This window comes from Mobula birostris, chromosome 7 (assembly GCF_030028105.1).
Source record: "Mobula birostris isolate sMobBir1 chromosome 7, sMobBir1.hap1, whole genome shotgun sequence".
In the NCBI taxonomy this organism is placed as follows: Eukaryota; Metazoa; Chordata; class Chondrichthyes; order Myliobatiformes; family Myliobatidae; genus Mobula; species Mobula birostris.
In genome coordinates, this window is record NC_092376.1 from 85,110,024 (window position 1) to 85,137,117 (window position 27,094).

At 41.1% G+C, this 27,094-nt stretch overlaps 1 protein-coding gene across 1 annotated transcript in view; it reads right to left on the reverse strand.

The window, feature by feature from the left end:
- Positions 1-1,342: 1,342 nt before the first annotated feature.
- LOC140200329 (NALCN channel auxiliary factor 1) overlaps positions 1,343-27,094 on the reverse strand; it is an 840,740-nt gene continuing 814,988 nt past the window's right edge. The window contains exons 2-3 of the mRNA XM_072263510.1: positions 13,638-13,809; positions 1,343-1,717 (exon numbers count right to left, since the gene is read on the reverse strand). Coding sequence (XP_072119611.1) covers positions 1,413-1,717; positions 13,638-13,809 — 477 coding nt within the window. The 3' untranslated portion in view covers positions 1,343-1,412. The remainder of the gene's footprint in view (positions 1,718-13,637; positions 13,810-27,094) is intronic.

Sequence of the window (27,094 nt, forward strand, 5' to 3'; positions counted from 1 at the left end):
ATCATAGTAATATGGAGTTACATTGGTAAATGCACTAAATCTAACTGCGAAAATCAAACAACAAAGGTCATATTTAAAAAAGAGGTCATAATCATGATAATTATCTATACTCACAAGCCAAGATGCTCAAGGCTTCCCTCATATGTGGCCTGTACTGAATTACTTGCACACTTTTTCAACAGATACTTGGTGAATCAGAAGATACTAGTGAACTGTAGCGATCGTGTGTCACTCCATGGAAAAGGATCATCCTCTAACCTTTAAACATAAATACTTGCTTATGAATCATGACATTAAAAGTAACTGTTAACCTACATTTTGCTTCACTTTATAACAAAACTTCCTAAAATAAGCAGTTTGTACCACTATTATATGGCATTACCAGTTTGGTTTCCAAAGATTATTACTTGTAGCAACTAAATCTGTGAACACCATATGCACTCAAAAGTTGATTATTATTTTAATTTTGGTGATTGCAGCATCAGTTGGCCTTCAGGTATTTTTATCAGCTACCTATTGAAGTGTTCACCATTTTATCTTCAGTTGCATTGAAATGATCAGTAGAACTCCAATTTTCATTAATGTCTAGGAAGAGAATTGTTTATCCAACAACAGCAAAAAGCATGCATCTCTACGTTATTTAAGATTATGCAATTAAATGTTTTATGTAATTTCTTTTGTACTGTATGGCTGCTCTTCTTGCTAAAAAGAAAAGACTAAACCTGGGAAAGCTGTTAATGATTCAGTGACATCGTCATAGCTGCAAGAAGCACAACATTCTGCTTGACTGAATTAGGGGGAAGCTTCATGTCCCCTGGCTTACTTTGTTCCATTCAACAGGATAGTGAGCACTGGCAGAGGCAGGTGGATATTGCATGGAAAATAGGTTGGTTTGATCTTTTCACTTAATATTGAGTAGACCAGACCAATTTGTGAATGCTTGACCTGAAAAAGCAACAAGGAGCTTTAGCATGGGAGAAAGGGAGTTAATAGCGGTTGTGTTATGTTGATTTTTCAATTTTTTGCCTTACTGTAAACCTATAGAATGTAACATGAGAAAACCTACTGGTGGAGGCACACAATGAGTAGAAATACAGATAGAATTTAGTATAGAGAATTTGTTCCAGGAACCCAAAGGTCTGTAGTAACTAGTTCAACAAAGGAAAAGTCTAAACATTAAAACACTTGTATAAAATGGTATAATCTTTAGTCTTTTGTTGCAGTCTTTCAGTCTGTGAAAGCCTGCTTGTAATATCCTTCATATGAGTTTGTCTCACGTGTATATTTCAGTCACCCAGATGATCTGGCAAGGTGTAATTTTGAGGATAACGCATCCAATTTCTATCAGCTTCAACTGTGGTCCTTTGAATATAGGGTCTGTAGTGTGAAAGTCAAAACCCAAAAGCAAGTTCCTACTCATCATTGGTTGAGTTATCTTCCCAAGCAGCCAGCCCTTCAGAGCCCAATCCAGTACTAGTCTGCGCTGTAGATGCCGTCACTACGGTATGCAACAGAAGGAGTACCAGAACATACAGCTTGAGTCTAGTGTTACACAGTCTTGATGCTGTTGATGAAGTCAATGATGACCTGTGACACAGCACTGGCTTGCTTGTTCCTCTTGTCCCTTTGGATTGTTTATCTGAAGCTGCATTACGGGACTTCCATCTGACATCACAGCATTCTGGCTCAGTGTTAGTTGGATGATTGTTGGACAACCCTGTTTAGAAACAAAGACTGAATATTTAAATGAAGTTTTCTTGCAGTACTGTACCACAGATTAAACATCAAACTTTCAGAATCCCTTTATGAGCTCATGCAATATAACTGTATAAATCAACATGTGAACATGAATATACAGACTTCAGGTGTACAAAATTTAGCATTACCAAAAACATTAAATATAAAGAAATTATAGCATATCCATGTCATAAAGATGCAGGCAAGGATAACAAGATGACAGCATTACTGTCATCTGAAAAACGAGATCTAAACTGAGAGGTATTGAAGGAGACTTCTTGGCAATTCGCTCCTCATACATTAACCCTTTCATTTCCAGGATAATTCCTGTGAACCTTCCAGAGGAGGGAATGAAAGGGTTAACATATGAGGAGCGTTTCATGGTTCTGGGTCTGTACTCGCTGGAGCTTTGAACAATGAAGGAGATCTGATTGAAACTTAACAAATATTGATAGGCTCAGATGAAGAGGAAGTTTCTAGTGGCGATTCCAGGATCAGAGGGCACAGCCTCAGAACAGAGATAAGGAGGAATTTCTTCAGCCAGTGGGTGGTGAATTTGTAGAATTAATTGCCACAGGCGACTGTGGAGGCCAAGTCATTGAGTATATTTAAAGCTGAGGCTGATAGGTTATTAATTAGTCGGGGCATCAAAGGTTACAGGAAGAAGGCAGGAGAATGGTGCTGAGAGGGACCATACATCAGTCATGATGTAATGGCAAAGCAAACTCTATGGGCTGAATAGCCCAATTCTGCTCCTATATCTTAAGGTCTTATATTGATAGTTTATTGGGTTGGTAACCATAGACAGTGGAACAGTTAATGGCAGCTATGAAACTTCTGAAATAATTCCAAATGTTTCACAATTTAAAACTCCAACTTGAGTCTCACTCATGTGATACTTAGAATATAATTAATGTTATTTGTTCATCAGACATCTTCTCACCAATGTGAAACAATTAGCAATGACTTCCTCAGTGATTTTTAACAATCTACCTAGTTCAAACTATTGACCATGGTACTTTTGGTCTGGTGGGTAGGAAGCCCTAGGAGACAGTGTAATGGCTGGGAAACCAGCAAGTATGGTAATAATAGGATGTGAACTATTTTGGAAACTGCTTCCAGGCCACAAACAAGAAGACTGGCTGGATGCCTATCAGGAAACCTAAAGAAGGCTTCGATAGGTCAGTGATGGTGAAGAAGATACAGCACTTTTATAGTAAATATATTGGTGACAACTTCTCCAAAACTGCTGAGCCTTGGAGCGAGAAGATGTGAGCTAGGATTTGTGAGGAAAAAAAACAAAATTTTAGAGCTTAGGATTTATTCGAAGAAAAGAACAAGTAAGCCAAGGAAGATGGAATAGTCAAGAGAGATAGACGAGGCACTTGAAAAAGTAATTTGATTGGGGTAGTGTCAATGTCTGATCAGAAAGAAGTGACAACATCCTATCACTGGTGATAAAAAGTATGGTTTTATCAGCAGGATTTGGATGGATCCAGAAGTAAGGGGACAGGATAGGTTCATAAAGAAGAGATTTGAAACAAAGTTTTAAACATCCATATCAGCAAGAACCTGGAAGACAGGCAAAATTAATTGACAGGAAGCAGAAGACAAACTGTATAAGAGCCATCTGAAATGACCATCTCACATTCTGATGGGATCAAAACCTAGAATTCTATTCTGGTTATAGAATACAGGGTTGTAGGACATAGATTGCTAAGGAGAGAGGACTGCATAGAAATTACCTTTACCTTCTCGAATGACCCTGGTAGTGGCAGGATTTGGTTTTGGAGAGAGGAACGAGTGGTGTGCATGGTGAAGCAGGCCCAGTTTAGCACTGGACCAGGAACAGGAAGATCACAGAAAGAGAGTTGGGAGAAGGTTGTTCAGCAGTGGAATGCAGATGATTGGCGATGGCAGGAAAAAAAAACTTTGGCACAATAAAATCAATGTTGAATGCCTCTGTAGAGTAACTTAACGGGTGACAGATGACACATATTTTTCATAATGGAAATTGTTCTACATCATTCACAAACACTGTCATTGAGTTGTTGTGTTCACTTTAAGACACAGTGTCTGACGTAGTAACATTAGTGAAAGGCAACTGCTTTTGGTTTATTTCGTAATGGAAGTAAAGAGCTGTGGCTTTTGTTAGCCACATGAAATGACTCTCACATGTTTTATTCACAAAGTCCTACACCTCAAGCACTCCTAAAGGATAGGTCTCCTCAGACAGCACCTCACAAATAATCTGATGACTTTGAACTAACACAGAGCCCCATAATTTCTCAATGGCTTTGAGATCCACCACAATTAGCACCTGTGAAGAAAATGTTGGGTTTTTCTACCAGAACAAGCCAAAACTAGTTTGATGAACATGGCCATGAGTTCCAGAAGCTAATTAATGGCTAATGAAAGATGTTATTGGAGTGGAAACTTCACAGAGCATCAAGAGAAAAGACATGGGCATCTGAGGACCAAGGCCAAAAATACCTAGACCCAAACCACGTAGAGTATGGTGGGTGGAAAACACAAAGAAGGTCTTGCAACTCGCTGATGACCAAGCAAGTGCAGAGTCTTCAATGCTGTCAGAATCACTTATGCTCCATACTCTCAGGAGGGCATATACTACTGAGTTCCAAAAGTACAGCTGAAGTCATAGACAGATATGCAGTCAGTACTAGCATGGGACACACACCAAATGCTGGAGGAACTCAGCAGGTCAGGCAGCATCTATGAAAATGCATAAACATTTGGTGTCTCGGGCCGATACTGAAGAACTCTTCAGCTGTGATTCTGTCAATATCATGGGAATACTTGACTCAATTATGTTGCTGACTCTCTGGTCCAAAATTTCACCATCTATTAGACTGTAAAATATAGGAGTAGAATTAGGCCATCCGGCTCATTGAGCCTGCTTCACCATTCAGTCATGGCTAATTGTAGTTTTGAACATATTCTCTGGTGTTCTCCACGTAACCCGTAACCCCCTTATCAATCAAGAACTCTATTTCTATCTTAAATACATCCAATGTCTTGGCCTCTACAGCCATCCATGGCAACAAGTTCCACAGGAGCCCAACATATATTGTGGAAGGACAGAATCACCTTCTAAACTGCCCACCTTTAGCAAATGGCCTCATCCCACTACTTCAGAACTGGAGTGGAAGCAAGTCAGCCTTAACCTTGAAAGACTCCCCAAGAACAAGGGGAATAAAAGTGGATAAAATGATTTAGTGGAAAGATGGATGTAGTGGAAAAGACTGATATGCTTGAACTAGGTAGCAAAAGGGAATGATTAAATTTTCTAAATCATTGGAGAGATCTCATCTGGAATACTATGTGAAGTATTTCTCTGTTGAATAATAGATTGAACCAGAGATATGAAAAGTTACTGGATTTATGTTTTCAATTCCCACATTCTTATTTAATACTCTTCTCCAAACATTTGTAATAATTGAGGCATATTTTATTGTTTTTTTCTTACTTGAAATCCTTATGTAACAGCCGCCTGATATAAAGATATTCAACTGCTTCCTTTCATGAAAGGATAGTGCAAAGATGTGCAATCCAAACAAGAGAGAGCAGAGTATTAGTTAGTTACATTTCAAATTACTTATTGTTCAGGAGAATAGCAAACTATCTTGTAAATTAGTCATTAAGTACATGAAGGCAACAAAACTGACTGCTTGGGCTTAGGCAAATTTGTTATATCGTTGAAGTGCAGATTGTTTTAAGACCATACAACTGTAAGATATAGGAGCAGAATTGGACCCATTTGGCCAATCGAGTCTGCTCTGCAGTTCCATCATGCTCTGCCACTCTTCTCCTGCCTTCTCCCTGTATCCCTTCATGCCCCGACTAATCAAGAAACTATCAAGCACTGTTTTAAATATACATAAAGACTTGGCCTCCACAGCGGTCCGTGGCAAAGAATTACACAGATTCACCATTCTCTGGTTAAAGAAATTCCTTCTCATCTATTCTGAGGTTGTGTCCTCTGGTCTTAGCTTCCCACACCATAGGAAAAATCCCATCCACATCCACTTTATTGAGGCCTTTCAACATTTGATAGGTTTCAATGAGGTCACTGAATTTGAGTGAGCACAGGCACAGAACCATCAAACGCTCTTCATATGACAGGCCACTCAATCCCAGAATCCTTCTTGTGAACCTCCTATGAACCCTCACCAATGTCAGAACATCCTTTCTTAGATAAGGGCCCAAAATTGCTCACAATACTCCAAGTGAGGTCTCACCAGTGTCTTATAAAGCCTCAACATTAGATCCTTGCTTTTATATTCTAGTTCTCTTGAAATGAATGCTAACTTTGCATTTACCTTCCTCAACATCAACTCAACCTGAAAATTAACCATCTTGGAATCCTGCACAAGGACTCTCAAATCCCTTTGCACCTCAAATTTTTGAATTTTCTCTCAAAAAAATAGGAGAACCTTTTATTTCTTCCACTAACGTGCACATCCATACACTTCACAACACTGTATTCCATCTGTACTTCTGCACCTCTGTACTTTATCTACTTCCTCAAAACTACCTGCCCCTCCACCTATCTTTGTATCATCCACAAACTTTGCCACAAAACCATCAATTCCATCATCCAAGTCATTGATATATAACAAAAAGAAGTGGTCCCAACACAGTCCCCTGTGGAACACCACTCGTCATTGGTAGCCAACCAGAAAAGCTTCCTTTTATTCCCACTCTTTGCCTCCTGCCAAGCTGCCACTGCTTTATCCGTGATGTATCTTTCCTGTAAAACCAATATTCAACATTCACTGCATCCCCTCTATCTATCCTACTTGCAATCTCCTCAAACAATTCCGAAAGGTTCATCAGGCAAGGTCAAACACGAGAAAATCTGCAGATGATGGAAATCCAAGCAACACACACAAAAAGTGCTGGAGGAACTCAGCAGGCCAGGCAGCATCTATGGAAAAGAGTACTGTCAATGTTTTAGGCTGAAAACATACCTTTGTCCTATCTTGTCCTGTGTCATCAGGTACTCCCTAACCTCATCCTTAACAATTGACTCCAATATCTTCTCAACCACTAAGGTCAGATGAACTGGCCTATAATTTCCTTTCTTTTGCCTCTCTCTCTTCTTTTAGTCCTCTGGAACCATTCCAGAATCTAGTGATTCTTGAATGATCACTACAAATGCCTCCTTAATCTTTTCAGCTACCGCTTTCAGAATCCTGTATTGTACACCATCTGGTCCAGGTGACTTATCTACCTTCAGATCTTTCATTTTCCCAGAAATCTTCTCCCTAGTAATGGCAACTTTCCACACTTCTGACCCCTGGCATTCTCCAACTACTTGCATTCTGCTAGTGTATCCTTGCTCCCAGCTATAATCTTTTTTCAGTCACGATTCAGTGATGAATTCAACGTCTAATGTGCCACAGTGAAGAGTGATGCAAAATACTTATTCAGTTCATCCACAATTTCAAGTTACCCCATTACTACCTGTCCAGCATCGTTTTCCAGAGGTCCAATATTCACTTTCACCTCTCTTTTACATTTTATGTATCTGAAGAACCTTTTGGTATCCTAGCTTATCTTCATATTCCATCTTTTCCTTCTTAATGAGTGTTTAGTTGCCATCTGTTGATTTTTAAAAGCTTCCCAATACTCTAACCTCACTAACTCTAACTAATTTTTGCTCTATTATGCCTTCTGTTTGACTTATATGTTGGTTTGACTTCTCTTGTTCACCACAGTTGTGTAATCTTGCCTTCAGGATACTTCTTCCTCTTTAGGATGTATATATCCTGTACCTTCTGAATTGCTTCCAAAAATTCCAGCTATCGCTGCTCTGCCATCATCCCTGCCAGTGTTCTTTTTCAATCAGTTTTGGCTAGCTCCTCTCTCATGCCTGTGTAATTCCCTTTACTCCACAGTAATGCTGATACATCTGACTTTAGCTTCTCCTTCTCAAATTTGGGGTGAATTTGATCATATTATGATCACTTTCCCCCAAGAGTTTTTTTTAAACTTTAAGTTCTCTAATCAATTCTAGATCATTGCACAACACGCAGTCCAGAATAGATAGTCCTGGATTTAACCATAAGCTCTCATAGGCAATCTAGAAATTCCCACTCTTGGGATCCAGCACCAATCTGAGTTTCCTAATCTACCTGCATATTGAAAACCCCAGTGACTATTGTAACTTTGCCCTTTTGGCATACATTTTCTATCTCCCATTGTAGTTTGTAGATCATATCCTTATTATTGTTTTGGGATCTGTATATAACTCCCATCAGAGCCTTTTTACCCTTGCAGCCCCCTAGCTCTACCCACAGTAATTATATACCTTCCAACTTGATCTCATCTTTTTACCAACAGAGCCACGCCACACCCTCTGCCTAACTGCCTGTCCTTTTGATACAATGTGTATCCTTGCTCCCAGCTATAATCTTTTTTCAGTCATAACTCAGTGATGAATTCAACGCCAAATGCGCCAATTTGTAACTGCGTTACAAATTCCTCTACCTTATTCCACATACTGTGCACTTTCAAATACAACATCCTCAGTCCTGTATTCACCCCTTTCGATTTTGTCCGCCTTTCACATTGCAATTCATCCTGTTGACCGCAATTCTGCCTTATCAACAGTCTCTGCTTGCTAGCTGTCTCACTGCAGTCCGCCTCCGTTTGTAAACCAACTACCTCATCTTCAGCACCATCACTCCAGTTCCCACCCACCCGCCAAATTAGTTTAAATCCTCCCCCACAGCTCCAGCAAACCTGCCTGCAAGAAAGAGAAGATCTGTAGATGCTAGAAATCAAAGTAACACACACAAAATGCTGGAGGAACTCAGCAGGCCAGGCAGCTTCTATAGAAAAGAGTGAACAGCTGACATTTCGCGCCTGCTCACAAGGATATTGGTTCCCCTTGGGTTCAGGAGTAACTTGTCCCTTTTGTGCAGACTGTTCCTTCCCCAGAAGAGATCCCAATGATCCATAAATCTGAACCTCTGTCCCCTAAACCAGTTCCTCAGTCACTCATTCACCTGCTAAATCACCCTCTATGGCGTGTGGTAAGGGCAACAATCCAGAGATTACTAACCCTGGAGGTCTAATTTTTCAGCTTTCTACCTAGCTCCCTAAAATCTTTCTTCAGGACGTCCTCATCTTGTCTGCCTATGTCATTGGTGCCAATATACTAAGACTTCTGGCTGCTCACCCTTGTAATGTATTGTGTGAGTATTCGTAATATCAGAGTGCGTATGACGTCAGGACGTAGAGGAGTAAAATGAAAGTCTGGTGAACAAACGTTGGTTGTTCAATCTACACCGGTGTCCGAGTCACATAAATATTACACGGTGTCAGAAGTAAACGCGAAAAATGAAAAGGAAGAGAAGACACGTAAAAGATGCCACAGTTACAGCCACCGTCAAGTTTAAGCCTACAAGGTAATCTTGCTGAAAACTGGAAAATATGGATGCAGAAGTTTGAGCTGTTTTGCACTGCTAGCAGCCTAGCTGAAAAGACGGGGAAAGTGCAATGTGCTACGTTTCTGCACGTAGTGGGAGAAGAGGCAATAAAGGTTTGCAACACGTTTGTCTTCCAAGATGATGAGCAAGATAAAATTGAAGTGTTGAAAAAAAAGTTTCAAGATTACTGTGAACCGAGAAAAAACCTACCGTACATCCGACACCGGTTTTTCACGAGGGCTCAAGGACCAACGGAGACCATAGACGCCTACGTAACAGATTTGAAGAGCAAGGTGAAAGACTGTGAGTTCGGACAACTGCATGATTCTTTAATACATGACAGGATTGTATGCGGCGTACGAGATGATCAAGTGAGAGGCAGATCTTACATTAGAAAAGGCGATTGATGTTTGCCGTGCCAGTGAGATCATGTCAAGTCAGGTCAAAGTGCTCAATGAAGAGGTTGAAGTGCACAAAATAAAAACTGTGAAAACTGACAAGAGTAGGACAAAGCCAGCTCCACAGGATGATCAAAAGGAAGTTAATTGCAACAGGTGTGGTTATAAACATGGATACAGAAAATGTCCAGACTTTGGTCAGACATGCAAGTTATGCCAGAAAAGAAATCACTTTGCAAAGATGTGTAAATCGAAGGAGCACGCAAGGAAAATGCATGCTGTGGAACAGGGTGAGGGCAACTGTGACATGTTCATTGGCACAGTTGAAGTGGAACAGGAGGTATGCATCAAGAATATTGACAATGCAGAGATGGAGGATGAAGATGATTGGACCCAAGATATGATAATAAACAGGAGGAAAGTGACATTTAAGCTTGACCCTGGGGCAAAGTGCAATATAATGTCGGCAGAAACATTCAATTCACTGGATATCAGAGGAAGACTGGAAAAATCCACCTGCAAGCTTGTTGCATATTTCGGCCACAAGACGGCGCCACTGGGCAAAAAAGCACTCACCTGTGTATACAAAGGTCAAAAATACAAGATCAAGTTTGAAATAGTGCAGCAACATGTTTCAGCAATACTGGGCAAAGCAACATGCACAAAGCTAGGCCTGGTGAAGCGAATCTATGGTGTTGAAAAAGAAAATGACATTCTCAAAGACTTTGATGACTTGTTTTCTGGATTGGGATGTTTACCAGGGAAACACCATATCCAGATTGATCCAACTATTGCACTAGTCGTGCATGCCCCGAGAAAGATTCCAGTAGCTCTCAGGGATCGAGTAGTGGAGGAGCTACACAGAATGGAACAGATGGGAGTCATAACAAGACAAATAGAACCGACCGACTGGGTGAATAGTATGGTGACAGTGGTCACAGAAAAAAAAAGAGGATTTGCATGGATCTACAAGATCTCAACCAAGCCATCAAAAGAGAGCACTATCCGCTGCTCACGGTTGAAGAGGTTGTCTCCCGCATGCCTAATGCAAAATACTTTTCAGTATTAGACACAAATCAAGGTTTCTGGCAGATCAAGCTGGATGAAGGAAGTTACAAATTATGCACTTTCAACACGCCCATAGGGAGAAATTGCTTCCTGCGTCTACCCTTTGGGATTTCTTTTGCATCAGAGGTATTCCAGAGATCTGTGGCACAAATGACTGAAGGCCTGGACGGGGTGGTCAACATCATTGATGATTTGCTGATATGGGCTGACACAATTGAGGAACATGATCAGAGACTGAGGAAGCTCCTGGAGAGAGCACGTGAGTACAGCCTAAAACTGAACAAAGGTAAATGTAAGATCAGAACTACAGAGATCAAATACATAGGTCATGTGCTCAGTGCTGATGGGCTAAAACCAGATGATGAAAAAGTCAGAGCTGTGGTACAGCTACCACCACCCAAAGACAAGGAAGAACTATTGAGGTTCATGGGCATGGTACAGTATCTTGCCAAATTCATTCCAGACTTATCAGAGGTCAGCACTCCACTCCGAAAACTACTAGAGAGCAACACTTATGGCATTGGGAAGACAAACAAAAGAAAAGTTTTGACACATTGAAGCAGTTGGTCACCAATGCACCAGCACTCAAGTTCTATGATGTCAATAAACCAGTGACGATGTCTGTGGATGCCAGTTCAGAGGGAATAGGAGCTGTTATACTGCAGGGTGAGAGGCCTGTGGCGTATGGATCACGAGCACTTACGGAGTGCCAACGCCGATAAGCTCAAATCGAGAAGGAATTACTCGCCATAGTTTATGGGTGTGAGAAGTTCCACCAATATGTATATGGCAAAGAAATCCAGGTTGAGAGTGATCACAAACCACTTGAGAGCATCTTCAAAAATCCACTCCACCAAGCTCCTATGAGGCTGCAAAGGATGCTTCTCAGGCTACGGAGGTACACTCTCACAGTCACCTATAAGCCAGGAAAAGAACTGCACATCGCTGATGCTTTGAGCCATGCTTACCTCAAAGAGCAAAAGGAAGAGTTGCTAGGAAGAGAGCTGGAGGTCAACTGGGTTACACTTCAGCTACCCATCTCTGAGGAGAAGTTGAACATGTTCAGGAAAGCGACTGTAGATGATCCTGAAATGCAAATGCTAAGAGACCTTACAATGAATGGATGGCCAACAGAAAGAAAAGATGTTCCAAAGGAAATGCAGAAATACTGGACATTTAAAGAGGAAATCAGCTATGTATCAGGACTAATGTTCAAAACGGCAAAACTCATCGTACCAAACCAAATGAGACAGGCGAGAATGAGTTTCCATGTACAGATGCACAGGGCATTTCCACAGATACAGACATGGAAACAAATGACATCAAGAATGATGAAGACCCCAAAAACACAGAGGTCACTTGAGAGACTGACACGGATGAAGGTCAAGCACAGTCACAGTTGTATCACACACGGTCTGGGAGACAAGGCAAACTTCCAGCTAGTTACAGAGACTAGACACACAGTTTGAGGCAAAGTCACACATGTCATAAGTTCCAAGGTGTGAAATAAAAGGTTTATTAGTCTATGTTAGTAAAAGAAAATACACTGTTGTTAGTATTGTAAAATACAATGCAGAATACAGCACAAGAAGGTAAGATTTTTTTTAGTTTATGTCATAGTTGTTGTACTGTAAGAGGGGCATACCTAGAGGCATCGTTTTGGTAATTCACAGTGTTGTAAAAAAAAATCTTGAGAAGGGGGATGTAACGTATTGTGTGAGTATTCGTAATATCAGAGTGCGTATGACGTCAGGACGTAGAGAAGTAAAATGAAAGTCTGGTGAATAAACATTGGTGGTTCAATCTACACCAGTGTCCGAGTCACATAAATATTACAACCCTCACCTTTTAGATTGTTGTGGACCCAATCTGACTCATCCCTGACTCTGGCGCCTGGGAGGCAACATACCGCCTGGGTATCACTCTCACACCCACAGAATGTCAACTCTGTCCCTCTGATTATGGAGCCTCCTATCACCACTTCAGTCCTCTTCACTCTCCTCTCTCCAGAGTCACAGACCAGACTCAGCCCCAGAGCCTCAATGCCAGAACATTCTGGTTCTCCATGTTTCAGATTTCCAAGAAATTTATTACTTTACATTTTGTAATAACTTAGCATTGATCAACAAGCTTATTGCTGACTATTGGTACACATGAAAAGATTATAGTTAATTTTGTTCATTATACTAATTCAATATTATCCTGCTAGACACTGATCATGTTATATTGGAGTTGCCCGCAGCACTATAGGATAGATCATCTGACCTGCTTCTCAGAAGCTGTTTGCTTGGTATTTTTTAAAATTTCAGCACCCCTAACTCCTTCCCCACCACCACCATCTCTATCTAACTCCCAATACAGAGCTTACTTTTGTAGACTGTATTTGTTTTTCTTTTAACGTATCTCTTGTACTCAACCAGACACAGTCTGGTGCTTTTCTGTTTGCAGTCCATTTTCATGTCAAGAGCCTTTCACTTATAAGTGGCCTTGTCAGCTTGCTGGGGTCAAAGGTAACACTGATTTGCAAATATTCCCCTCTTCCCATCTCCGATACCTGGCGTTTCAAGCAGTTACAAATAAGCAGACTGTTTTTTTTCCCTCTCAAAACCAAACCCTTCCTTCCAGAAAAAGTCCTGTCATAAATTCCATTGCAATTAGAAACATAGAAAACATACAGCACAATACAGGTCCTTCGGCCCAGAAAGCTGTGCCGAACACGTTCTTACCTTAGAACTACCTAGGCTTACCCATATCCATCTATTATTCAAACATAAAAAAGATAACAATGCCAATGTGACACTCCTATGGAAATCATGTATGAACCAAACTTACAAGGAGGTAGATCATTTGCTTAGAGATTATAATGCATATACTGAAACATACATTGAACAGAAGTTTATAATTGCAATCACATGCAATAAAGATGCTTTGACATACTTACTCACTTAAAGTTTGTACTATACATCAAATTACTCACCTGCACAGAGGAAGCTTGGCGATCCACCATGGACAAGGTCCTTATTGTCTGGTAATATGAATGGGCACCTGGTCTGGACCTCTGAACAGTACTGCTTGCATGGAATTCTGGAGCTACAGTGAAACTGTGTGGCCTCAAAGTACTGGGAACATAACCAGGCTTTGTAGACAGTCTGTAAACATAAAACATGGGACAGAGTGGGCATGAATTAGAAGCATCCACTGAAGTAAATTGAAAAGAATGAAAAAGTCACATATGACGACAAAATGGATATAAATTGTGAATAAATTATGTTAAATGTTTACATAAGTTTCAACCTTGTTGTCTTGCGCTAGTGTTTATTGTAAAACACTTATTACAATCCAGCAGCAGCACAGTTGCGAAGAGAGGGCACAGTGCAGCCATCCTACAAATCATTTGTAGTGGTGCCCTGAATCCAGGTCTGAGTTTTGATCTTCAAATACTGCTTCCCTCTTTCAATCAAATGGCTAAAAGAGGTGACAAATTTAATTATTAATGCCTGCCTTCACTGAGAGTTGGCTTGTGAAGTAAGGGAAGGGATGTACATTTTCCAGTATCTCACCATGAATCTTTATTGTCAGCGGGCAGTGGGGTACAGTAGGAGTGGGTTGCTGGAACCTCATTTTCTTGTGGATGTTGACTGCAAAACCTTCATTGCTTCAGTGAACAAGGTGACAATGGCTTGCCATCTGAGTGTGTCTAAACACAGTCGATGTTTGTGTACAACAGCACAAATGAGGTTCAGGTGACTTCGAGTTATAATAACCATTAGAAGATTATCTAAGTGACAGGGGTTGCCCACCTGGGGCCCACTGACTCCTTGCTTATTGGTCCATGGCATTAAAAAGGTTGGGAACCCCTGGTATAAGACTATATCCTGTAGTATCGCTCTTACCTCTCAGTTACAGGGCCATGTACTAGCAGTCCAAAGAACCAAAGACACATTCTGTCTTCTCACTTCTGATGAAGGTGTAGTACAATATTGCACTGTTGGAGGTGCCACTTCTCCAAGATAACACATAACATTAGGGCTTGTCTACCCTTTTTAGATGGAAAAATCCTGCTGCCACCTTTTCTGAAGAAGGACAAGGTAATTCTCATCTTTACTTGTCAATAATTATCCCTCAACAAAAATCATTTAAAACTATCTGCAAGATCATACTGCTATTTACAATTTGCTATGCCTTGCTATGTTTGTAATTGTTGCTCTGTGTTTTCTACAACAGTGAACACATTTCACAGGTGCAAAGCTTCTATTTTTTAGGTTATTTAGATTACGAAGGCACGTAGTCCTCTTTTATTGTCATTTGGTAATGCATGCATTAAGAAATGATACAATATTTCCTCCGGTGTGATATCACAAAACACAGGACAGACCAAGACTGAAAAAACTAACAAAACCACATAATTATAACATATAGTTACAACAGTGCAACAATACCATAACTTGATGAAGAAGTCCATGAGCACAGTAAAAAGTTCAAAGTCTCTCAAATGTCTCATATCTTACGCAGACAGGAGAAGGAAGAAAAACTCTCCCTGCCATGCCCGGACCGCAGTCCGACTCTGAGTCATCCGAAAACTTCGAGCCTCTGATCAGCTCTCCGACACCAAGTACTGAGCGCCATCTCTGTCCGAGTGATTCGACTTCAATCTCGGTCACCAGCAGCAGGCAAAGCCGGGGATTTTGAGGCCTTCCCTCCGGAAGATTCCCGACCGTGCAGTAACGACAGCAGTGAACGAGCATTTCAGAAATTTCTCCAGATGTTCCTCTGTGCTTTCACGTCCCTCTCCATCAAATCAGAATTGTCCATGGCCCCTATTTAATGGATATGATATGATTTTTCACCGGAGGGCTGCGCACGCACAGCGCGCTGCTCTCTCTCCCCTCCCCCCGCATCATAAATTACCATAAATTTCTCAGCACTGGAACATTTCCTTGGTATTTAAGCATTCCTCTTTCTCGATCTCTTCAATTACTTTATGCTACTGATGATTTGCTGAAGTCTTTTGAGAAAGAAGCCCCCCACCTTTCCACCTGATAGCCTGGCCTGATATGATGATAACTGCTGTTGCAGCCTCCTTTTGAAACAATATATTGTAATAGTCTCATAAAGAGGTCTATATAACCCTTTCAATGGCAGCTGGCAACAAGAAATCTCAGACATAGCCTGATTTGTCTGGAGTTCATTCTTACTGTAACACACTCAAGAAATTCCCCTTGGGCAGTTCAATGCAGCGGTAACAGGACTTTCAGAAAGAGAAGGCAGAAGCTGAGCAAATGACACAAATGTTCAAAACACGGAGGAGAATCAGAATCAACTTTATTACCACTGACATACTCTATGTCATGAAAATTGTTGTTTTATGGCATCAGCAAGACATAAAAGTTACTATAAAAAACAAATAAATAATGCAGATGAGACAGCAAAGTAAAAGAAAATTAAAGTGCTGGTATGGAGAAAAGGGGTCAAAAAGTATTTTGAGCCCATATCGGTGAAACACCCTGGTTTCCCTGGCTGTGTAAGTCGAGGGAAGACAATCTCCAGCCCTGCCAAACCCCTGAGACTGGAGAGTGACCCCACCCTAAACCCCAGTTTGTGTGGATTGTGGATGCTGTGTAATCCATTACCATGTTACAAATTGGTGCCACAAAATTACAGACAGTACACTGCATACAATTAAAGGAATTATATTTATGAATTTTAACTGAACTAAAGGGTTAGTAAAGAATAACAAAAAGAAAAAGACCCATTCTAATTAAACAGTCAAATATGCACAAGTTGGAGAGCTCATCTTGAACTTCTCTGTCACTCGTGAGCTGGGTCCTCATCAGCGTTAATGTCCACACCACCTTCCGAATGTCGCTCGCAATCCATCTTGAACAAACGGGTCTCCCACTGATCATATGCTATGACTGGTTCTCCCCAGTGTCTTCTCTCTTCATCTCCTCTCTAACAAAAGCCCAAGACCAACTTTATTGTCCCTCACCAAGAAAACCTCCTGCTAATTGGATGGCACGCATTCCACATCATCCCTTATCTTCAACAGTAACCCAAACAGAAAACAAGCTGCTCTTACAGAACTGCCAAAATGAAATACATACAACATAACAGTAAAAATATGAACCAGGGCATTACAGTGGTAATTCTTGGCACTTAGTTTATCCACCACAAAGCATTCAGAACATAGACGACGATCTAAGCTCCGGGTCAGATTGAGAAGGTCAGGGTGTTGGGGCCCGAGGTGACAGCCAGGTCGGTTCAGCTCGCTGCTCTGCTCTGTCCTGAACTAATGGTCTGGGGATGGATTCTCTGTGAACTTCAGTTCTGAACTCTGTTTGCTTGTGTTTACATGATTTGTTATTTTTTTCTCTGCACATTGGGTGCTTGACAGTCCTTTTTAATAGATTATTTTGGGTTTCTCTGTTCCATGGCTGCCTGTTAGGAGACAAATCTCAAATAATGTATATATACTTTGATAATAAATGTACTTGGAACTATGAAATGTCACCTCTTTCCTGCCAATACATTTATTGGCAACTGGAAATCATTTCCTGTCACTGAGCGGTATAAGTCATTGGCAATGTAATTATCTGCTTTTGCATTCATTGGCATTGGGTTGGAAATGGTCTTTGGCAAAAGTGCAGTAATACATTGACAGCCTGTTTTCCTCTGAGTGTTAAACATTCTTTTCCATTGAAGCCGAGTTGTCAATTAATTTTTGCTCACTCGGTACTTTATGACTGATTTCACACAGATCAATATGGATTCAGCTCTCTGTCCATCCACACTTACGCTCAGCAGCAACTTGGCTTCAGTTTATGTACTGCTGGTACACTGGCTTGGAGTGTACCAACAGTCTTCAGCAGCAGGCAGAGCCTGGAGTTGAAGTTCATTTCCTGTCAAAGCTACTGAGGCTTTCTAACAGTTGTTAATTTTCCTGAAACATTTAAAGATGATTAGAACGCTGTAAAAAGCTTATCCCTGGAGAATCCGAGCATCTTCAGGAATGCAGAAACTATTGATGGAGTGAACTATAAGCATCCATTACTCAGATCTTTTTGAACCTAAAGCGGAACTGCATAAGACCAGAATGTACTTACTGGAGAGTACAGGATGCTATCTGAGCATCCTGGAAATAATGATAAGGGAAACTGCAGAATAGGTGCACAAACTTATTCCAATTTAGTTCCAAATCTGTCCATTAGCATATCCACATAGTAACACTGGGGTACACTTCTGTAATTTAGCCACCTTCACTACTGGCATCAACCTTTCCAAAGAAACTACCTAAACTCGTGCAGAAGTATTGTGCTCGTATTATTGACCCTAGTTGTCAATGACATTGGTTTTTATTATTTCACTGTACTATACTTGCCTAACTTTATGAATTCCTCTCTAATTTCTTTTTTGAAAACCTGCTCCAGTCTACTTCTTAATACCGACTCCTGATCCTTCACGACTGAACTTCATCTGCTCCCCCTTCTCCTTTCCCTTTCGTTGGTTTCTTACTGTCACATGCACCAAGATATAGCTCCCCGCAGTTACCTTATTTCTGTTTCACTACAACTTGCATATCCACTCTCATCTTCAAAGCTCAACTCTTCAACTCCCTGTAACCCAGCGGTTGCCAATCATTTTGGGCCATGGAGCCTTACCGTTAATCAAGAGGTCCACGGACCCCAGGTTAGGAACCCCTGCTCTAACCTCTGTAAGTTCCCTAGTTCTTGCTCAGTGTCTGAATCCATCCTTACCCATGTCTAACTATAACTTTACACAGTTAAAAACATTGCAGTTATCACACAGGAACATGGGCTTGGGGTAGACAACATAGTTAGGAATTGCTGAGGAAGTCAAGGCTTACCCATGAGTGATGCGTTCTAGCGCTGCATTTACTGTCAGGAATTGATGACAGACAGAACTGGTAGTGAGGAGGCAGCTGATAGCTGTGATCATTGGAGGAAGGATCAGGATTTGGTGGTTTTGCTAGGGATTGGATCAATATATCTGTGATTTGAGGTGGTCCATCAGGGGGATTGATCAATAGCCATATAGGCTGTAGGCTGTAGAATTGCAGACATCCCACCTCTCCCGGAAGTTCCGGGAGTCTCCCACATATTAATAGTGTCTCCCTGATGCCCGCAAATTATATACAATATCCCGGAAATCAATTTTTTTGAGAGCAAGCGAGTGAGAGAGGGTGAGAGCAAGAGAGAGTGTGAGAGCGACCACAAGAGCGAGAGAGAGAGAGAGAGAGAGAGAGAGAGCGAGAGACTGAGAGTGTGAAAGAGAGGGAGAGAGAGAAAGAGAGCATGCCGTGGCAGAGTGTTCCAAAAAAAAGAAAATGTAAAACGTACGTCACCCCAGACTACAATAAAGTGTACTTCTGCCTAATAGGGGTCAGAAATAATGACAGTGTTGCTCGCTGCACTGTTTGCAACAGTGACTTTTCTATTGCCCATGGTGGGTTAAGACTGTAAAAGACATGTTGAGGTGAGTTTAACAGGTGTCATTTGTTCATTAGCATAGCTAAAATTATTTAAACTAGCTGGCTAGCTGCTAAGGAGCTACTCTATTGCAGACATCCCACCTCTCCCGGAAGTTCCGGGAGTCTCCCGCAAATTGATGGTGCTACCTCCCTGAAATGAGTGTTTGCAGGGTGGGATGTCTGGGATTGGGTGTTGAAGTTGTTCAGTGGGTACAGGGCTAATAAAAGTAAATAAATGGGTTAGGTTCGGACTCTTTCATCCCAGTTTTAATAGCATAAGATTCTTCACCTTCCACTCACCACTTTAATCTTGGACAACAGCCCTGAGACATTTCCCTGTATTGTTTCCAACCTTTGCTCGTGTCTTTCAAATGGAACTGCATGGATATTTTCAAAGGACTGTCTGATCAAAGACAGATAACAAACAAACTCTTTGTCGGTATAAGAATGTTTTACCCAATGTCCACTAGAGAGTAGACTGAGCTAGGACACATGATGACAACCTTAAGTACATCTGTTCCATTAAAGTGGAACAAAAGGGTTTCATCTGGCTACAGATCAATCAGAACATTCCACATGTAATTGATCCTAAATCCTCAGTGCTAATACTTATATTTTATTGATTTAATTTCCTCTTATATACTCAAGAATGAAATTTACTTTTGAAACTTTCTTGCTATTTTTTTCATTATCACAATCAACATGCTTTTTGGTAGATTATTTGGCTTCAGTAAACCACTCTTAGTATAATTGGGTAGTAGGAACATAGGAGTGGAGTTGAAGGACATGTGAGAGGGAAGAAGCCACATGAAGACAGAATTATGGGAGTGCTCTGAGAGCCATATAGACCTGTTAGACTTAAATGATCTTCTTCACTGTCAAATGAAAACATATCCACACAACTTTATTCTGCTCATCTAAACAACTTAAGATGATAAGAACATAAGACATAAGGGCAGAATTTTACCATTTGGCCCATCAAAACTGATGGCTGATTTATTATCCCTCTCAACCACGTTCTCCTGTCTTCTCCCCACAACATTTGATGCCCTTCCTAATCAGGAACATATCAACCTCCGCATTAAGTATACCCTATGACTTCACCACAGCTGTCTGTGGCAGTGAATTCCGCAGATTCACCACACTCTGGATAGAGAAATTCCTCCTCAGCTCTGCTGTAAAGGAATCAGATCTGACTCAGACGGAGTACCTGGCAATTACTAAAGACCTCGGCTGACCAACTGGCTGGAGCATTCACTGACATCTTTAACCTCTCACTTTGGTAGTCTGAGGTACCCACCTGTTTCAGCAGGCTTCATTTAGGCTTCAGGAGGGGAGGAGAAGATGGCGGCGCAATGCAGTGCGTGCAGCCGCTCCGAAATGATATCGTATTTGTTAAATAGGGGCCGTGCACAATCCTGATTTGATGGAGACAGACGTGAAGATGCACAGAGGAACATCTGGAGAAACTTCCGAAATGCCAGCTTTGCTGCCGCTGCTACTGTGCGATCGAGAATCTCCAGAGGGGAAGGCCCCAAATCCTCAGTTTTGCCTATTGCCTGTTGCTGGGGCCGGGGTTGAAGTGCTCGGCAGTGATGGTGCTTGGTGTCGGAGGGCTGGTTGGAGGCTCGAAGTTTTCGGACGGACTCGGAGTCGGACTGTGGTCAGGTGCTGTCAGGATGCTGCATCGGCAAGTTTGCGGCGCTGGAAGCTCACGGCAGGAAGAGTTTCTCCCTTCAACCGTCTGTGTGAGATGATGCGACTTTCAAGAGACTTTGAGACTTTTTTTTTTTACCATGCCCATGGTCTGTTCTTCATCAAATTATGGTATTGCTTTGCACTGTTGTAACTATATGTTATAATTATGTGGTTTTTGTCAGTTTTTTTAGTCTTGGTTTGTCTTGTGTTTCTGTGATATCATTCTGGAGGAAGAACTTGTATCATTTCTTAATGCATGCATTAATAAATGACAATAAAGGAGGACTGCGTGTCTTCATATCATAATCTAATCTAAAAATTATACTCGTGTCTAAGAAGAATGTGATAACCTGCCTCAATGACTATTGTCCAATTGCACTTACATCTACTGTGATGAATTGCTTTGAGGGGTCGGTGATGAAACATATCAATTCCTACCTGAGAAGTGATTTGGATCCACTCCAGTTTGCCTACCGGAGCAACAGATAAACAGTAGATGCCATCTCACTGGCTCTTCACTCAACCCTGGAACCTCTGGGTAGTGAAGAGCATTCACCAGGATTCATTGACTACAACTTGACATTCAATACTATCTCCCCCTCAAAGCTAATTAATAAGCTTCAAGACCCAGGCCTAAATATAGGCAATATATGTTTGATATATGAAGGGGCTTTGATTTGAAACATGAACTGTGTTTCTCTTCCCACAGACATGGCCTGATCTGTTAGCACTTTCAATTTTGATGACAGAAGATGTAATACCTTTTCTCCACGTTAGATGGTAGTATTTGACAATTCAACTGTTTTGTTTCAGAAATGCGACGAGGCAGCAAACTACAGAGTGAGTGTCTCAACTGGACAATTAAGAGCAGTACCACACTGTACAATTAACAAAATACAAGCTCTAATTGTCACCCGCTATCTAATGTCATGAACTTGATATTTCACAATAGATGTGTTTACCCTTGAGATTAAAAAGCCGAAATATTTCAAATGATAAATGGATTTGATGATAACAAATCTATTCTCTTTTGCAGGAAAATCCAGCACAAAGAGGCACAATTGTAAACACAGAATCAGGCTGCTTCTAAGTAAATTCAGGAAGTAGATAGTAGTGATAAAGAGCATGCAGTATGATTGCAGAAAATAATTAGAGTATGGAATTAGCAAAGAAAAACGCCATTTGGCTCCACCACCACCACCCAGGACATGCCCTCTTCTCTTTGTTACCATTGGGAAGGAGATACAGAAACCTGAAGACTCAGTGATCCAGGAACAGCTTCTTACCCGAGGCCATCCAATTTCTAAATGTACATTGAACCAATAAACACTACCTCACTACTTTTTAAAATTTCGATTTTCGCACTACTATTTTAACAATCATTTTTTATATATATATAATGACTATAATTCATTTTTTTCTATATTTATCATGTATTGCATTGCACTGCTGCTGCAAACTTTACAAATTTCACAGCATATGCCAGTAATATTAAACCTGATTCTGATTCTGTGATAGAAACATAGAAAACCTACAGCACAATACAGGCCCTTCAGCCTACAAAGCTGTGCTGATCAAGCCCTTACCTTGGAAATTACCTAGGGTTACCCATAGCTCTCTATTTTTCTAAGCTTCAAGTACCTATCCAGGAGTCTCTTCAAAGACCCTATCGTATCTGCCTCCACCACCGTGTTGTGATGAGGCAGCAAATAATGCCTCAGATAGTGCTAGTTTTCTGAAACAATATATCAATTAGTCCCACAATCTCACTCCTTGCCTGTAGCCACAAAATCCTTCCTTAATAAATTAAATTAATTATGAAATCTTATTTTTTTGAATCTGCTGTCACTATGTTTTCAGTACATTCCGGATCACAGTGATTCAGAACAGAATTTTTTTTTCCATATCATCTTGTGTTTTGACCAATATGTTAAATTTGTATTGTACAATTACAAACCTAACCAACTGTGTAAATGATTTATTTACTCTACCAAAACCTTTCAATTATTAACTGTCTCTATGAAATCTATTCTTGATACTCTCAGCTCAAAAGAAGACAATCCAGGTCATTTTTTCTTTCTACGTAACAGCAGACTGGCAGCACTATACAAATCTGCCCTATATTCTGGTTGCTGTGTGTCACACTACCAGCAATCAAATTCCCAATTTCTCCTCTTATCTCCACCTTAGCTCCATTTCCTTCAGCCATTTATCTTGCTCCTTTTTAAATACTGACATTGGCTTCACTTTAATCACTCTCCTGTACATCTACAATTGAAATCAGAATAAGGTTTATTATCAACGGCAGGTGTCATGAAATTTGCTAACTTAGCAGCAGCAATACAATGCAATACATGAAAATATAGAAAAAATAAGTATATCAATCAAAGTAAGTATGTATTAAGTAGATTAAAAACAGAAATAACAAAAGTGAGGTAGTGTTCATGGGTTCAATGTCTATTTAGGAATCAGATGGTAGAGGGGAAAAAGCTGTTCCTGAATCACTGAGTGTGTGCCTTCAGGCTTCTGTACCTCTTTCCTGATGGTAACAATGAGAAGAGGGCATGTCCTGTGTCATGGGGGTCCTTAATAATGGATGCCGCTCTTCCAAGGAACTGCTCCTTGAAGATGTATAACGTTGCTGCAGATCCCTTAATTTTTGACAAACGGCAGAAAGTGAGACAACCAGCATGGAAACAAATGCACAGAAGCATGTGTCCACATGTATGCACACACAATTACACACAGGCTAAGTGACAGTTCAAAGCTACTTTAAGATACAAGTAATTGATGCTGCATATTCCAGCTTTTCAATAGCAACTCTTGTCATTTACCTCTTACAATCCCTTGAGAAATTCACTATTGTTTCTATGGACTATGTTTGGATGCATTCGGACCCTGCACAGAAGGTGAAAGCAGTATACTTACCACCCCAGCAGTCTGATGGAAGATGTCAGCAGCTTTCATTGCTGCACAATTAGAAACCTCCCAACTGAAAGGATAACTATTTTAAAATGTAAAGTAAATCTAACATTGTATCTGCCAGCAAATATTTAATCAATATTTCTTAGAGAAAAAAAACTGCATTATTTCAGCTTTTGTAAGTTCAATATGTAGTAATAGTATTTATTTGCTTCAGCATGCAGCTGCTGTGGAAGCAGAGGGGCTTACAATGCAAATCTCACACTAATTAAGTGGTGAAATATTAAACAATGAAGAAGTCCAAAATCAAATCTCAATTGTCTGCTTGTATTGGAAAACATTGTAACACTATAGTGAAACCACTGACTGTTTTCTAGGTATTTACTCAAGTGTGCTTTCATTGTGCATCAAGTGTTTGCTCAGGTGTTTACTATGCCTGTACTATGCATTAAGTGTTTGTTATTGAGTGTGCAGGGATCCCTATGGTATTTTACTATGTAAACATTGATTCATTGGCTAGAATGAAACCGGTGTATGATTGGACTCATGAGAAAGGAACGTAGCTAAGTAGAAAAGTTAAGGGTGGTTGATTTACTAGCTAGAATGAAACCTGTGTACTATTGAACTTATGAGAAAGAAGAATGTAACCAAGTAGAGAGATGAGGGTGGTTGATTTATTAGCTAAGAGCGAAACATACAGCGGTATGCTAATGCAGTTAAGCCAGAAGGGGGGCTATAAAGAATGCTGTGTCAAAAAGATCGGTGGGCATTCAGCGGCTAGCTCACTGACTGTCTCAGTCTTTGATTTGCAAATTAAAGTTTAAAAACTTCTTGGAGAATCTTCAGCGTCTCCTTGTCATTTGTAAAACCACGACACTTAAAATGTTGTACTTTAATTCTTTTTATTCATGCATTGTTCAACTGTGTTCTGAAATCAGATTGCTTCATTGAATCCTACCAATAATTACAAAATAAATAAGACCAATTCTCCTCAGAATTGAAAAGAATTTGAAAAATCGAGAATTGTGCTTATGTGGCATTTACACCACTAGTGGCAAAGGTGGAATGCGGTAAGATTTCAAGAGAAAATATGGTTAAATGCATTGGCATGACATAGGTGAGAGTACAGATCTAATTACGTACACTTCAGTATTGCTGATGAAGACTACACCGAATGTGAAAACATATTCAGTGAGATACTTTGTTCATCACAACAGTTTGCTGATAGAACTGCCAGTTGTTGTAGGTAATTATATTGGTCAAAAATTTAAACCCAGTTGAAAAGGTGTGCTTGGAATGGAAAAGTGTGCAAAAATACTCCAGAGCACCTACATCAGATTTACAAGTTATAATACTCATATCAAGCCATTTGCGAAACTGTTTAACGTCAACCTTTCACACATACTAAAGAACAGGGTCTGGGAAGTTGGATATATCAGAACAGAGCAGAGTTCCAGTAAAGACAAAGACTTTACTGAATAACAGCAACGTTGCAGTTCCAGCAGGAGGGGAGGGAGGGAGGGAGGGAGAGAGAGAGAGAGAGAGAGAGAGAGAGAGAGAGAGATGCATTACAGAAACAGGCCCCTTGCCCCCTGCCCCCCCATTCCCACACAAACTCCCCAAGGTCCTGTGGCCATGATGCACAAAAGGGACAACTGACTGTTACGTACCCCGTAACTGGGTTGCCAAACCAGCAGAAATGGATCACTCAGTTGGAGTCTGGATTACTAGAACTAAGAAAGTTTTATTAAAGAAACAAGCAACACAGTAATCGAAAGGATAATAAATGCAACAGTTCAGCAATGATAAACACACATGTGCACAGAATTAAGATAACAGGATCAATCAAGCTCTATCGTTGTCTAGGGGTAAATGACCAATTTCAAGGTGACACAAAAGTTCAGTTCGCAGTAATCGTTGCCATGGCGATGGACAACGTGGTGGGGGGGGAGGGAGAGAGAGAACGAGAACGACTGATCATTCAGAAACGGCTTCCACTCACAGACCGGCGATATTGCTCACAAGCAGCTTTCGGGCGGGTCCTTTGTGATGTCACCTGAGGTCACCGACTGTGACCCCTCCTCCAGATGCGGTCAATCCTCTGCAGTGAACCCGGCACCCAAGCGAGGGTGGACACACACCGGGTTCCCGCTGATCGTACCTTTCCACCCTGTGCGTTTAAGGTCCGGTACTTCCCACCGACTCGTGGGAGATGCACCGCTTCCAGAGTCTCGTTACCTCGGGTGTCGTGTGTGTCCTGCCTTAGCGAACCGGTCCCTTTTTATCCCCCTGCTGGGGTATCGCCTGTCCATCACTTCAAACAGTTCAGGGTTCAAAGGGGGAGCTGCTCTTGACAATACCCAGACTGATGGCTCCTTCATTAACATCTCCAAATGCTGCTTCATTGTTCCTTATCTCTCCTTCCCCTGAGGACAGGTGGCAGACCAACTGCTGAGGCCACTGGTGCTAGCCCAGGCCAGCAAACATCTTAATTTATGTGTATTCTCGTCACACTTCCCCCCTTTTAAGGATTTTTACCGGGAGGTAAAAATTACAAACATGAATACATTATTTGATACACACACAAATATACATCTTTATCAGCTATTTGGCTAACACAGCGAGTTTGAAGTTGTCAACACCTTGACAGACAGTCATCACATTTTCTGTTCCTTTTATATGTGCTATTAATAATCCCTTAGACCAGGCTCCAACTCAGCAAACTTCATAGTGGCCAAAAACACTGATGAATTGCGATCAATGTAACCTCTCATTTGGTTTTGTCCCGGACCACAATAACAAGGGTCGTCCCATTCCGACTCAGTTTTCTCTCGCAAGGGCTTAGTAGGAGGGGGAGGGGTAGTAGCCGCAGAGTTATTGCAAAACTTCCTACAGTACCCCACCATCTCCAAGAGCCTTCTGAGGGCCCACTTGTCTGTCGGGGTTGGGAGGTCAGCGATAGCCTGCACTGTAGCTTGCATCGCTGCCAGCTGCCCCTGTGTCACCACAATTCCCAGGTAAGTGACCCTCGTGTGGCCGAATTCATTTTTTTCAAGGTTCACTATCAAACTGGCTTCAGACAGCCGTATTAAATTGCCAATACACACCTCTGTGTTCGTCAGCCCTTTAGTCACTGAATTACTCATTATATATGGATGCTGTTTACTAGGCTGGCCTATTGTAACAGACATCACCCAACGTCCCAGTTCTTTGCATCGCCTCGGGACAATCAAACCCACGGGTGCGAGTCGTTTAATTACTCCTGCTAAAGAGTCGCTTTGTTTGGGGATTAAGGGAGAGACCTTATCAGTAGACCTGGCCAAAAC